This window comes from Brienomyrus brachyistius, chromosome 2 (assembly GCF_023856365.1).
Source record: "Brienomyrus brachyistius isolate T26 chromosome 2, BBRACH_0.4, whole genome shotgun sequence".
Taxonomy (NCBI): Eukaryota; Metazoa; Chordata; class Actinopteri; order Osteoglossiformes; family Mormyridae; genus Brienomyrus; species Brienomyrus brachyistius.
The window spans coordinates 13159780-13174070 of NC_064534.1; the positions used below are offsets into that span (position 1 = coordinate 13159780).

Here is a 14291-nt window from a genome sequence, read left to right on the forward strand (position 1 = left end):
ATCTCTCACCAATACTACACATGCAAAGAAAACCCACCTGCTGATTATAATAATTGTGTAACAGGGGTGTTAGATTGAGGTCATGCCACAGCTGAGGGCTTTGAGCGTTTTACTTTATAATCACCAAACGTTTCAAAGATCAAGTGAAAGCCAGTTCTGGTAGGAATATGGTGGTGTTTCTTGTTGGTTTCAGGTGTTATTTCACTTTAGCAAGTTTGCATGGCTTTTTGAGCATGACATTGTAGGTCTATGGATTTCGTTGAGAAGAAAGTCTTTTAGCCAGGGGAAAACATTGCTGTACTGTTTAAGTCATCTGTGTATGCATCTGAAGTATCTGATGGAGAAAATGTATAGAAGCAGAGGATTATCTATGTGAAAACGGAGAGGAATCAAAAATTGCTGTTAAATACGTAGAGTATATGAATGTGCTTACTGAATCTGATTGTGTAACGCATACAACAATGTGGACTGATGCATAAGCCACATGCTCATTCTCTTTGATCCTGTTCTCCTGGAGGACAATTATTCACAGAATCCATCTGTAATTCTTTGGGGAGGGGGGCATGACTACATTTCCCCCCTCTGTAATGTTTCTTTCATAGCAGGTAAAAATGTCTGGGGTTTTTTTTCAGTTGACATAGGTGAATTTACATGGAGGCTACTTTGTCAATGGCCATCTGCTTCTGTGTAAAGTGGAAGCTGCCAGTGTTATTGCAAAGGAAATCACTCTTTAATACGCATAGAATTTAATTGTGCATCTTAATAATTTTTGCTTCTCAGTTGAATGGCTGTAGCGTGATTTGTTTCCCGTTCTCTTGATACGGATCACTTGATGTGGATTACTTTCTTAATTTGCAGTTTGCAAATGAATACCAGTCTCTTCTTCCCAGTGACATCTGCCTCTCTACAGTGCATTCTAAGATGTTTTTCGTTCTATGGCAGGATATGTGCAATTCTGAAGGTAAGACCAAACTAAACATAAGTATAGTACATATTTATGGGCCATGAAATGTAGTTGTTGCATGAAGGATCCTCCTCTGTGTGTTTCACACCTGACTTTCGTCCATGAACTCTGAGCCTTATTTGATTATTATTGAAGCTGGCAGCCATGGGTATATCAATCAGTTGACCTGTCTCAGGGCAAGATAATGTCATTAACAAAATAAGCCATTCAGAACCGTCTTTCGGTTTAAGCTTGAATAATCTTTGCCCTGATGGAAAACTTCAAAACCATGTGATGATTTATTCATTATGTCATCATTCCTCTCCAAAACTAATCCGGAATGTTTTCGCGCTGCATATCTCATATTCCCAGCCATGCATTTTCAGAAGAGTGCTTGATTAATACTCGCCTGGATGTGTTGTTTTGTGCCTTTTCAGCGTCTATAATGTGCAGCACAGATCAGCTCCTTCACCCCCCCCCCCCCCCCCGAATGCTGCTTCTGCTATGAGTGTGGAGTTTGTACGATATTCTCGTGTTTGTTTTTTCTCTGCAGTCCCACTGTAGATTTGGGCTGCGTGGCGTCCCTGAGTTGCCAGTAGTAAATGACTATATGTGTGTGTATCTGCCCTGTGAAGGACTAACATCCCATCCAGGTTGTGGTCCTGCCCGATGTCCTCTGACGTCTGGGTCATGCTTTCTCAGTACAGCAGTGGTCTTCATCATACCCCTTTTTCTAGCCTTATCTGTAACACAGTTTCCCTAATGAAAACATCCACATTTTCCACTGCATACAGATTATGCATAACAGTTTTTGAAGTATTTGAGCAATTTTTTTTTCCCCTAAAAATGTGGAGGGACAGTAAAAACATAAATAATAATTAAAAAAATAGTCCTTTTTATCCTGAGACCTTAAAGATCAGATTAGTGTTTAAGCTCCGTATCATGCAATTTAGCATCATTATTGTTTTTGAAATGCCAATTATTAAATCAAAATTCATTATCAAAATGTATAAGCAATCTTTCGGTGCTCTGTCCATTTGGACAATAACTGACTCCCATAACCCGCTATTACATATTCAAATTCCTTTGGTTTCCCTAGGCATAGAGTCCTGATTAATGTCTTATTTGAAATTCATTGGACCAATAATTAACTTGGTAGCCCCTTTATACATCTAACCAAAATATTTTTAGCATTTCGATATGAAGGGTGGGCGGCAGTTTTTGTATTCATCTGTTATAGCTGCTGAGTCGCCATGGAAACTGTCACTACTGAGCTTACATATAATGTATTTGAATTATTATACAGATGTCCAGAGGATAATGGGTTTTGGCATTTCAATTTGGCATCACGATTGATGGATGCTTCATTTAGTTTTTGGCTTCAGCGAGAGTGTGAATGAAGTCACTGCCTCTGGGTGGTTGTCCTGTTGGCTAAAGGCGATCTCAGAAAGAGGTTTTGACAGCGATGAATTGCTTTTTTTGAGATCCAGACCGTCACTTGCTTGCTGCACCTTACTTCATGCTCCGCCTTTTCTCCCTTAGCCTTTAAGTTGACTGAAACCTGGGAAAACCAAAAGATGGCAGGATCTTTTGAAGGGGAGTTGGACCTAACTTTGTTATAATAAACTTGTAGGTAAACACTAAATTCTCTGAATCCTAAAGAAAAAGTCACTTTCAAATGAATAACTTAGTTCTTTAGCAAACGTCTGGTTGTACCCTCACCTGTGAAGATATATCTGTACTTGTGTACCTACATTCTTACAAAGTAAATGAATCTCAAAATTTATAAGCGTCATCATAAACTATAATGGAATATAGAAGCAGAAACAAGATTTCCTAAATGTAAAACACATATCCACCTTAAAACCGAAAGACTAGTGCTGTATTTATGGGGTGTGTGTGTGTGTAATATATATATATATATATATATAACACCACAGATAATGAAAATGCTTTTTAGCATTTTAAAGAATACAGTAAGTTACTGTATGCATTGTTGAGTTGGGTGGCTATTGAAAAAGATCAAGGACATTCAGACTGAAGGTTGTACTGGGGCACACACAGAATTAAGGGGGATGGTTCAACCCCTCTGTCATCCATCATAAGCAACAGGGTATTGGTATGACAAACAACCTGCTTAACACGAAACTTGCTTGTTTATTTTATGTGCATATGCCAGTAATTTAAAAAAATGTAATGCTAGCTAGGTAGGGTCATAAAAAGCTTATAACAATGAACTGTTTCTGAATTATGGGAAATATAATAGTTGTGGTCTAGTTAATCAGTGTGGTATTAAAGTTTGTTCAGTCTAACCCAGTTGTTATGTATGTAATAGTCTAATGAAAAGATTAAAATGAATTATGGGGGAAAAAAAACCTTCCCGTTTTCTTATTGGGGCTCCTTTCTGTTTGTAGAAGAAGCACAGAAACATTTCACCTCTGCACTCACCTCCATATTCTGGGTCCCACAAGCCTCTGAATAAGAGATATAAACTGTTTTGGCTATTAGGGTGCATGAAATCTAACAGTTTTATTATAAATGACTAGTGTTCTGAGATGTTGTTTTTCCAGCAGAATATAAAATGGTTAAGTCTCCCAGCGTATGAAGGATGCAACGTTAACCAAGTGCGATGGGTTGAATGCACTATGACAGGGAATGGATATAACCATATGGACACCAGTGCATGGAACTGCAAATAGCAGTGATCCCATGCAGTGTCAGTGTGGCAGCATGGAGGGCTTAGCATGGCCTCCAGGCCACTTTGCAGTTAGGATCCATGCGTTACGTTTTAATGCTTTAATACACAGACTTAAATCTCAGACGCGAGAGAGCAAAGTATTCCGCAATACCAGTGCTCTGTAACAGAAGTCCTTGGTGTAGATTTTTTTTGGACTGCACCTTCTGCATGAAGTAATTGGGAAGGAGAGTATGGAAGATTTCTAAAGTGCATTGGCAAATGTTCCTTTCAGACTTTAATAGTGAGTAGTGGTCATGTTATATTCCGCTCTGAAGTTGACAGGCAGCCAGTGTGGCGACGCGTGTCCCCCCCGCTGGTTTGTGTGTTTGAGTTCTACTTGGATAGCAGAACTTCAGAAAAATGTAACCTAGAGGTAATATGCATTGGCCTACTTTTCTGTCTCATTCCAAGAATGATGGGTTTCATCTGGGATATACAGGGAGAAATTCTGAGGGCTCAGGAGTGAAGCTTAAGAATACAAAAGGCAGAGTCAGGAGACATTAAGTTCCTCATTATTGAGTGCTGTATTCTTGTTTGACCCTAGCGGAAGAGAAGTTTTTTTTTTTTTTTTTTTTTTTTTTTTTTTTTTAAATAAAAGCAAGATTTGAAGTACCTGTAGCTGTGTTGGTACAGGACTCTGTAAGCAGGAAAAGTGTCTTGAAGTACAAACAAGGCGGCGAACGCAAACATACAGTACTGTGCAAAAGTCTGTGGCACTCAAAAGAAATGTTTAACCATATTTATCTAGGTAGTAAGTGCACATTTTCTTAGAACAAAAAATATATAATTTTTCATAAGAACATATGAAAATTACGAGTAACACGGTAAAAACTAGTAATGTCTTCTGTTCTCCAAAAAGTTACTGATATCTACTTGGATAGCTAGATGAACATCGCTTCAGTTCCCAAACTTCTTCTCAGTGGCACCCAAACCATTCTATGTGTTTATTAAATTTCACCACCAGCCCGCTTAAGTAATTAACTTGATTAGTTAAAGTGAACGAGATATTGAATAGATATGAGGTGGGCTGGTGGTCAGGTCAAAAAATGCATGGGTGTGCTGTACGGTTGCTGTAAATAACAGGGTTATTTTACCAGAGGATTTGAAATGGCTGAGCTGACACACTTTGACAGGTGTAACAGCATAGTTTTATTATAGTTTATATTTAAACAGTTATTTAAATATAATTTTTTTTTTGCCTGCTTAAGACTTTTGTACAGAACTGTGTCTTAATCATAAAGCGTATTTCGTATGCTCTGTAAAAACCTGGCAAGAAATGCTATGAATCTAATCTCACCATCAGAACTTCTGCAACAAAAGAAACTTGTGAGTCACTTGATATTATACGTGTGTAGTTTTAAGATTTGTTGATTTTCATTTGTATCAGCAGTTTATGGGCTGTCCTTACTGCAGTCTGTTAGATGGAGTACAGCTGTACTGCGGTGTCCAGTTGAAGCGGTTAAGAAAAAATATTAGAAATAATTTGTACTTCCTTTACATATAGATGCAATTTCACTTTAAATGACTATTAAATGTTCATTGATATTATTGTGAAATGTATGATGCAGCAAAGCGTGTGACTGTACAGTATGTGAAGACATTCGTATTTATGGTAACTTGTAATTTGGCAATTGGTGTTTTAAAGTGTTCTTTATCATGCTCAAATGGGTATTTTTGAGTGTTAGGGATATTTTGGATGGCCTTGAAGCAAATTTTACTCGGAAGAAATCATGGGAGTCGTTTCCTGATATTCGAGCTTGCACTTTTGAAAGCTGTACGAGGCTGAAAAGACCGTAACGAAGCTCATCGATAAGAAATCGTGAATCACATGGGTAGATGTGACAGGGAGGTGAAAAGTGCACCATTCATTTTTTTTCCTGTCTACATAACTCTGTTAAAGGTTAACCTTCTCAGTGCTTTGAAGGTGACTTAAATGGCGACTCCATAGCCGGCATGCGTACAGACCTCTGAAGAAGCACCACAACAGCTATCATTTATGTCTTACTTATGTTAAGATTTCCAGAATGTTTTAAGTAGTGGTGAGGGCCAGTGTGTCAGACCTTAGCCTCATACCTGCACAGCAAAATTCGAAGTGTTTAAATAACACTTATAGAGTTAAATTTAACACTGTTCACGAGTCTATTTGGTCCCATTCGGAAGTGGTGTTAAAGTCACTCTTTCCATAGTGTTAAATATTTAGAGTAAAATTGACTCTAAGTTGAGTAGAAATTTAACACTGAGTAACACTGCATAGTGTTACTTCAATGCAACACTACTAGTGGTGTCATATCATTTACTCTTTCACAGTGATAAATTACCTCTATTTGAGTAAAATCCCATTGATTTTTAACACTGAATTGAGTTATTAGAAATGAACACTGGAGGTTCGAATAATTCTGATGAGAGCTGATGTTACTCTATACTGTGTTATTCATACACTAATCTCTGAGTAAATTTTAAAAATCATTTTACATCAAGTAGTGTTATTTCAACTCTTCCTGTGGTTTTACCTTTACACTTCTGTCACTGTTTTGCAGCATGAAAAATGTTCTTTAATAATGCTTTTACATGTAAAACAAATGAGCAAAAACCACAACTGACTTCAAAATAGGTTTAACTGCTTTATTTTAATGTCAGGCTAAAAATATTAAAACATCTCATGTAGTATATAAAACACTTTAAAACAATGACTTTAGTTCTACATAAAATGACAATATGGAACAACATACAGGGAGGAATCTGACGTGCCATACTTCAGTTGAAGATCAAGTGGTTTGAAGTAACACAGCTCATTTATGTTTAACACTTTCAGAACCATATTGGGATGCATTCTGACCCTAAATGCATGGTAATGGTCATCCAAACACAGGGTTTCCATCAGTTTTCCGCAGAGCAATACAATGTCATCTTTCACAGCAATACTCTTGATCTTACAAAACACAGGCATCTCAGACACTACCTCTGTACAGATGATAAAGTCAGGGCGGTGCTCTGTACCATGATGTTTTATCCATTTAGCTGAAAACACACTGGTAGACAATACAGCTCCAATTTTTAAGGCAATTTCTGGACCTTCTTTCAGCTCTCCAAGTGTCACCATCTTTCCTGGTCCTAAAGCTAATTTTTCCAGACTAAAGGACTCCCAATACATTGCCATACAACTTTGGTGTTTTTTGGCCAATGTCTTTGTAATGTTTTTAAAGCTTTTTAATTGTTTCTTAAAGAAATTATGTTTGGCTTCGTATCTCATGCACCACATGTGCAGAATTGGGCCAATGTTTCTGATACTGCGAGGGTAATGTATCATGAAGTGATGCTTTGGTAGGAGACTGATTGTAGGAAATAACTGCTTAAAGAGCTGATGATGATCAATAATTAAATGTTTGAGGTAGATGGTCATACCTTCTGATAGCACTGGTGAAAATATAATATTGACAATTTGTAGAAGCAGAAGTAGAAGATGCCAAAGCTTATCATCTGTCTGTACTAAATCACCAAACAGCAACGGAACGTTACGCAATAAGCACCAAGACTGAATTGCATTTAACCCTAAATCATTACTGCCATCAAACAACTTTACCCTTGGAGGGCGGTTTCGTCGCTGATTGTAGCCATAGTCAAAGGCATGTATTCTACCAGCAAGCTGTTCAGCACTTAGGAAGTTCTCCTGAATGTACTGCAGAACAAGTTTCACCTCTAACTGAGCAACTCCCTCCAAAATGTCATGCATGATATCTACAGAAAAATTGTTAGCTGTGTTGAAATATTTAAGTGAATTCAAGAGACAACTGCGTTTCACACCACATACATGAGGTAGCGTAGGATCTCTTTGTAAACTTTCACAGTGCTGCTTATGCATATCAAGAGTTCTTAGTACAACACCAGAATCATCTTCACAGAACACACTTTGAAAACAATCTTTCTCAAGCAGACAGAAACGACAACAATATCGAGCTGCAAACGACTCCACAAACCCAAACAGACTATGTAAGCCAAGATTATCCCCAGTGACCTGGACTACAGTGCCATGAATCAAGTGTTTAAACATGGGAATTTTCAGGCCCTCTGTCTCAAGTACTTTCAGATCATTGACAAGTGGCTCAAGTATTGAATTAAAGCCATAACGCTTGGAATCTTGTGCATGAAAAAGAGCACACAAATGAATATTAACCAAAGAGGAATTAAAGATTGGGGGAAAATTCCTTAGTGTAAAGTATATTACACCTAACTTATGTACACCCTTTTTAGAGCCCAAGGGATTTGCAGTTTCAAAGTCGTCGTAAAATAGTTGAATTTGTAAGGCATCTTTTTCTGTAGAAAATAGGGGACTTCCTTTAACATAGGCAGCATCGTGTAAATCTGTATACACACCTTCTCTGGGTATATTCCTGGACTTGAATATGTCAACAACATGGTGGTTTTGAAAGATTTGTTTCAGTGTTTCCAAAATGGGAACATATGCAAACCTATCAGTTACAATGACTTGATCATAAGTCCCTGTAATCTTGTTTCTTCTACCGTCAAATCTTGTGCCAAGCACAATTTCAACAGGGTCAACAGTTGCCCATTTTTGTTTAAAGTGTTTATTTCGTTTAGCTTCTGAATTTAACAGTGTGAATGGGTTTTCAAAGTTTTCGAATGACTGCTCAAATTTGTTTTTACTTGTGGTGTCCTGTGAAGGTAAGCTCTGTAAGGCTGTATCTTTAGCCTGAGTATGAATCTCAAAAAACAGTTCTTCCATTGAGGAGACAAAACTATTTACAGTAGATTGGCTTAATCCCGCTGCCCTGAGCTGTGCAACAGCAGAGGCACACATATCCAGAGTGCTTTTATTTGACTTCAATATTTCGGATGTTGTGGGTGTCTCTTCTAAATTAGTTGACACCACCTCCCCTGCACTGCTAACTTGTTTAACTGCCACATCAGGCTGGAGATTAACATCAGTGTCAGCCTGTTGGTCAAAATAGTTAAGGTGTTTGGTATTTAAATGTTTTCTAAAACCAGAAAAAGTACCAAACACACAGCCACAGCCACGCTGGGCACATTTAAGGCGAAGATTTTTTCCAGGTAAGTAACCATGAACTAACCGTAAATGCCTAACAAGCATTTTTGAACCAGTAAACTCAGCCTGACAGACAAAACACTTCATGGAGGAATTCAATGGGATTCAAACTTCAAGCACTAATGAAGCAACCTTGCCCTTACTTCAGCAACTCGGGGACTTTCTTTGACTTTGCCAACATCTATGTTGTACACAGTGGTTTGGATGAATGTGTACATGTTGTGAAGCATGGTGTTGTAAGATGTACCAAACACAAAATGTGCTTTAAACAATTCATCAAAAGAACCTAGAGAAGAGGTTGACTTGCATGGTATGGCGTTCTTGTCAAGAATAATGAAGTACTGGTGGATGTCATTCTTCTTCACCCCAACAGCCAAGAGGTAGGGTTGAGTGCTAGTAGTGATGGCATCAAGATGCTCTTGGATATTTGTCCCAGTCTGAAAAGATAAATACAGACAGACAATAAGAACCAAGTGGTTATAATACTTAAACTGGTAATTCATACCCTAAAAAGAGAAAACACAAACCTTTTTGAAGACCACAAGATGCTTTTCCGCTTGGGAAGCTGACACCTTTCCTGGTCTTTTCCGACCCTGTCCAGATGGTGGAATCAGATGTAATAGCAATAAAATTGTTGAAAGGTCACTGTCCCAACCTGCAAAAGATTTGTTTTTAATAAAGTTCAGTGCATCTGCATTGACAAAATGTTTAAGAACCAAAATACAAAAAGGATAGCTGTTCTGTGACAGATTTTCTCCTATTTAAAAAAAAATATTACAGCTGATTCAATGCCTGTATCTCCAGCAAGTTTTAAATATTATATTGATATGTAGATAATGAAATTTGATGCCAATACATTTCCTATCAAACAGTATGTATAAAAAATAAGCAGCCACACAAAATCAAAACGGGTAATTTTTGATTTTGGTCATTTAGAGCAGCTTCTGTCTGCACCCTGTGAATGTGCTAATCAAATTAAAAGAAAATATACAAACAGCTCACCAATGTCAGCATTAACTTCAGTGGCATCCTCAGGAGGGTCAGCTGCCAGCAAGAGTTCTTCCAGGTCACTGGCAGAAGGAAGCTTTCTGCCTTGTTGGATAATCTTTCCTTTGAATGTTGTTGGCCACCTCTCCAGAAACCTGCCTGATACATCCTCACCAAACATCAGTACAAAATCCTGTTCAATCTGTAACAGGGATAGATGGAGAGTTATACCTACTGTCTACAAAATATTAAAGTGTATTTATATTGTCAAATTAATGACAAATATTTACCAAGCCTTTGATATCTTTAAAACGTGGAAAATAGGACAGTATGTTGCTTGACAGCAAGGGGTCAAGGACCATGTTGCGGCGATAAACTGCTGTCAACTTCATCTTCTTCTTGACTGTCTTCATCAGCTGAATGTTTCATCAGTGAGATTGCTTCCTTGCACTCATCCTCACTCAGCACCTTCTCTGTAACAAACTGCAACTCTCGTCTTCCAGTTGGTCCTCCACACTGGTTTTCACCCGATGATCCATCTCCTGATGATAGACAATATGAAATACACCTTTACCAAAACTGATGACATTTGATATACATTATTTATGCAGAACCACAATTTGGAACTGCATTGTGCATTTCCACTGAATTACAAATGTTACCTCCAAATGATAATCGCCTGTCTTTAGCACTGCATCTCTGTATGGTTTTAATCCTCCAGGCCAAGTACCCAGTGCCACTCTCACCATCATAATAATGTTCCTTGGAGGGCGACATGTATGGACATTTTGTTTGCTAGCAAGTTATGTTACAATGAAGAGTTGATAAGGACATGCATTTTGGCAGAATTTAAAATGCTTAAATCTGATTTTAGTTGTATCAGTTATTACTGTGAGCTACTTACATAGCCATTTTTGGAGTACGGGTCACTGAGGTAGGGGAATAAGGTTACAATTCCTCTGGCATACATTTCTTTTACCTGGCGTGGTGGTGATGTTCTGCAAGATCAAAAGGCAAAGAACTTGTCAGCTTTCCTGGAATTAATACAGATTTAAAATAATTTAACAACTATAGTAAAAGCAAAGGGCCTGAAAAAAATTACCCATTTTTTTCTGTCATGTCAGCTACCAGTATGTTCACCATTTTTCTTCTGGTTTCATCCACCAAGGACTTGGTTCGAATGTATTCATTTATTATACGTTCTCCGCCAGGTTTGCTGGTGAGAATGGATTCCACCAACTTGAAAACATAATAAAAACATTCTACATGTTATCATAACCAATGCAGTTCAGAGTACATAAACTACTCACAAAATAAGGTGATATAACAATGACGCTGTTAGAATATATAGAAGTCAGTTAACTCTTACTTGCTTAGCTTCTGCGTCCAGCTTCCTGCGTTTGCTAGAAGGGCTGTCTGAAAGGATGACCGTGTCCTGTGAATCTGAAGAATGTGACGATGATAACTGCGACTGCTCAGGAGACACTTCTGTAGCAGCTGTTTCCAAACCTCAAAAACGGGAGCAAAACAAATCAATTTATACTGTATGGTTCCTTCATAGACACATTTTAAACACTCAATAAACAATATAAAACTGATAAGAAAAAAACTTGCTTCCAATGAAACAGACATCACTCAAACAAACCTGTGTCATATTTGATGGTTAGTACCCCAGTTGAGGGATCCGTTACTATATCTTCAAATACATCATCATCCAACTCAGTCCCTGAACTGTCAAAAACTTTCACACCTTCTATTATGGCTGGCACACCAAACTTTGCAAATGCTGGAAAAGACGCACACAAGTGTGTGTAAACAAAAGGATTACATGACATTTAATAATTTTACTTTACCTAAATGAAAATCATTTCAAGATACATTTTCAAAAGTGACTCAGGTAAATAAAAACAAAATGAAGAACCACTAACAGATGCTTGATACGTGTATAGATGGGCACAAGATTAAAACGGTGTGACTCAGATTATGCTGTTTTTCCACTAAATACACATTCATAACTAAGAAGAAATTAAATGCAGATCATTTTCAATTAATCTTAAAAAGCAGTTTGAGGAAACTAAGTGACTAAAAGAACTTGAAGCCCCTTGTACAATGTTGGTTTCTTACCGGCAATCAAAAATTCCTTAAGGCTTGGCTCAGAAACTCTGACAAATTTCTGCACACCTCCGAGTTTTGCTTTAAGCAGCATGCTTCCTGTAGACAGTAATTTCTTATAGTCAGTGCACTTCATTGAACAATAAACAGAAAAAAGTGAATATTAACAGTCCCATAAATACGAGCAAAACAGCCCTGCAGTAACCCCTCCCTATGTTTATGGTGTCTTCCATGTTACATTTATTTGAGTATAACAGGTGTTTCAGCTCTCTGGCTGTAGTTTGCGGTGGTTGGCTAACTTCATTGGCCTATACTAACTGAGTGTTTCATCTACATGAGAATTACTATCCATCCATCCATCCATTTTCCAAACCGCTTATCCTACTGGGTCGCGGGGGGTCCGGAGCCTATCCCGGAATCAATGGGCACGAGGCAGGGAACAACCCAGGATGGGGGGCCAGCCCATCGCAGGGCATGAGAATTACTAGTACTTCTAAATAACTACCGAAAATCCTGCTTCACTGTATTGAAACCATGTCATGTAATGTTACTCTACTCATAACTTGAAACTAGAGGTCGACCGATATGGGTTTATCAATAGCCGAAGCCGATAATTAGGAGTCAGGGTCAGCCGATGGCGATACATGCTGCCGATTTTTTCTGGCTGATAATTGGACGTTTTCCCCTCTATTTGCATGGTAAAATATCACACTAACAATAACAAACGATACAAACAAAATCTCAACTCGGCATTTATTGAATACTGACTTGAGTAAATTTAAATATAAACTTAAATAAAAACACAATACAACTTGTAAACAATAAAAATAGCAGGATCAGAATCTCTTAGTGCACAATATAGCGGCAAACTCATGTTTTTATGTTCATGTTATCTTCAGTTTTAATCACACTTCCAGTCCATTTTTGTTCAGTCATCAGACAGCAATTACTACAACAGAAGAAAAAAATGCAACATTAGCATTTTCATTATAGTGCCTTCATCTTCAATTCATTCTACAATTCCAGTATTCCATGCACATTAAAACAATAACACTCATATTTTGAAAGAAAAAACACTAGTAACCAAGTGCAATATGGTATGATGAGTAGTGTACAAGGCTGTTGTTAGCAGACAGACAGCTAACAAGCCAAATTCACAATCATAATGCAGCCATCGCAGGAAATAATATAACTGTTGTATTAGACAGCCTTGTATGCAAAGACAACGTAAGCCCCTAGAGATAGTTTCCGTCGACAACGTCACAAACTACGCAAACTCGTGCACTTTTTATCTAGACATCTGACAAATCGTTCGAATCTACGCTGTCAGATGTAAACAAGTTGCAAGGAAGGACCATTGTTAGCCTCGGCTAAAGTGAAAAGTTAAAATAATTTTTGATTAAAAAACGTCCGTGAGCCCCCCAACAAGTCCACAAAACTGTCAGTTGGTTGAAGACTCATTATCATCACACCAGTTCCCCACAGCGTAATTCACGCTCTATTTCAGTAGCGCTCCCGTTTCTTTTAGATCAACATTCCATAGCAAACCAGTTAAATAAATAGGTCTTTGAAAGATCAGAATTTAAGCCTTACCGTTTTCTCCCTGGATTCTTTCAAAACTTCTGGCTGGGGCCCTGCACAAGGCAGCATGGGTCACGTGTTCCACAGTAACAATAACACCGGGATATCCGCAGACTTGCCTGTCTGTAAATCGGCGTACTACACTCGCATATCGGCCAATGCGGATACATTAAAACAATGTCAAATATCGGCCCGATATATCGGCCGATATATCGGTCGACCTCTACTTGAAACCAGAGCAAAAAAACAAAAACACAGTTAAATTACGTTTACCTTCTTCAGTACAGTGGTGCAGCAGCCTCCCCAAACCTTCCCCATGTGTCTGTTCTTACCACAGTCTAATCGCTAATTTATCTAACTTAGCACTAGAGAGTCAGCATTTCCTTCAACGTTAGCTTAACATACTGAAGTCTGGCAATTGCAAAACAGCAAAAAGGAACAGATAACGTTACTTGTGTCAATATTACCATTCAACATTAGTAACGTCACCATCAAGTCAACTTATTACAGATACAAATGCTGTCATCTTAAGTTCAAATAACTAAAAGAAAGCATTATAAAATGGATCCTGGACCTTTTTTTTTTTTAACTTTATCAAGCTTATACCGCGTGTTGGTTGTAACCACGCATCACTAGTTGAAATAAAACAATAACCCTACTCAAAACGTCCTCCATAGAAACCAAAAACAAGTGAAAAAGACGTAACGTTAGTGTAAAATGTTAACTAATTAATCGTTACCTCATTTAAAATGTAAAGGTAACGAGCGGACTGCCGGCGCACCTAGGTTAGCCAAAATGCTAGTTAGCTAGTTAATGTTAATACGGAGCTCCCAACACATGGAGGGTTTAATTTAGCAGAATTTCGAACA

The 14291-nt window shown here is 38.0% G+C and overlaps 2 protein-coding genes across 4 annotated transcripts in view; both read right to left on the reverse strand.

Moving 5' to 3' along the window:
* The window catches only part of LOC125712090 (uncharacterized), a 37413-nt gene that overhangs the window by 1690 nt on the left and 21432 nt on the right, over window positions 1-14291 (reverse strand). The gene's annotated exons all lie outside the window — the stretch shown is intronic.
* On the reverse strand, window positions 6289-13998 carry LOC125712019 (uncharacterized). Of its 3 annotated transcripts, none has more exons than XM_048981618.1 (10): window positions 11854-13998; window positions 11375-11515; window positions 11099-11238; window positions 10832-10945; window positions 10634-10727; window positions 10392-10491; window positions 10020-10271; window positions 9745-9931; window positions 9270-9397; window positions 6289-9179 (listed from the first exon to the last, which is right to left on the reverse strand). In XM_048981618.1, the coding sequence occupies exon 10, from the start codon at window positions 8827-8829 to the stop codon at window positions 6379-6381; it is 2451 nt and encodes an 816-aa protein (XP_048837575.1). In that variant the 5' UTR covers window positions 8830-9179; window positions 9270-9397; window positions 9745-9931; window positions 10020-10271; window positions 10392-10491; window positions 10634-10727; window positions 10832-10945; window positions 11099-11238; window positions 11375-11515; window positions 11854-13998; the 3' UTR covers window positions 6289-6378. The 3 variants fall into 3 exon arrangements, with proteins under 3 accessions (XP_048837575.1, XP_048837565.1, XP_048837585.1); XM_048981608.1 differs by having other exon boundaries at window positions 10832-10968; XM_048981628.1 differs by having other exon boundaries at window positions 10832-10968; window positions 11854-13992.

Excerpts from the sequence above, each read along its gene's own strand:
- LOC125712019 (XM_048981618.1), bottom strand. The coding sequence starts at position 8,829 with ATGAAGTGTTTTGTCTGTCAGGCTGAGTTTACTGGTTCAAAAATGCTT.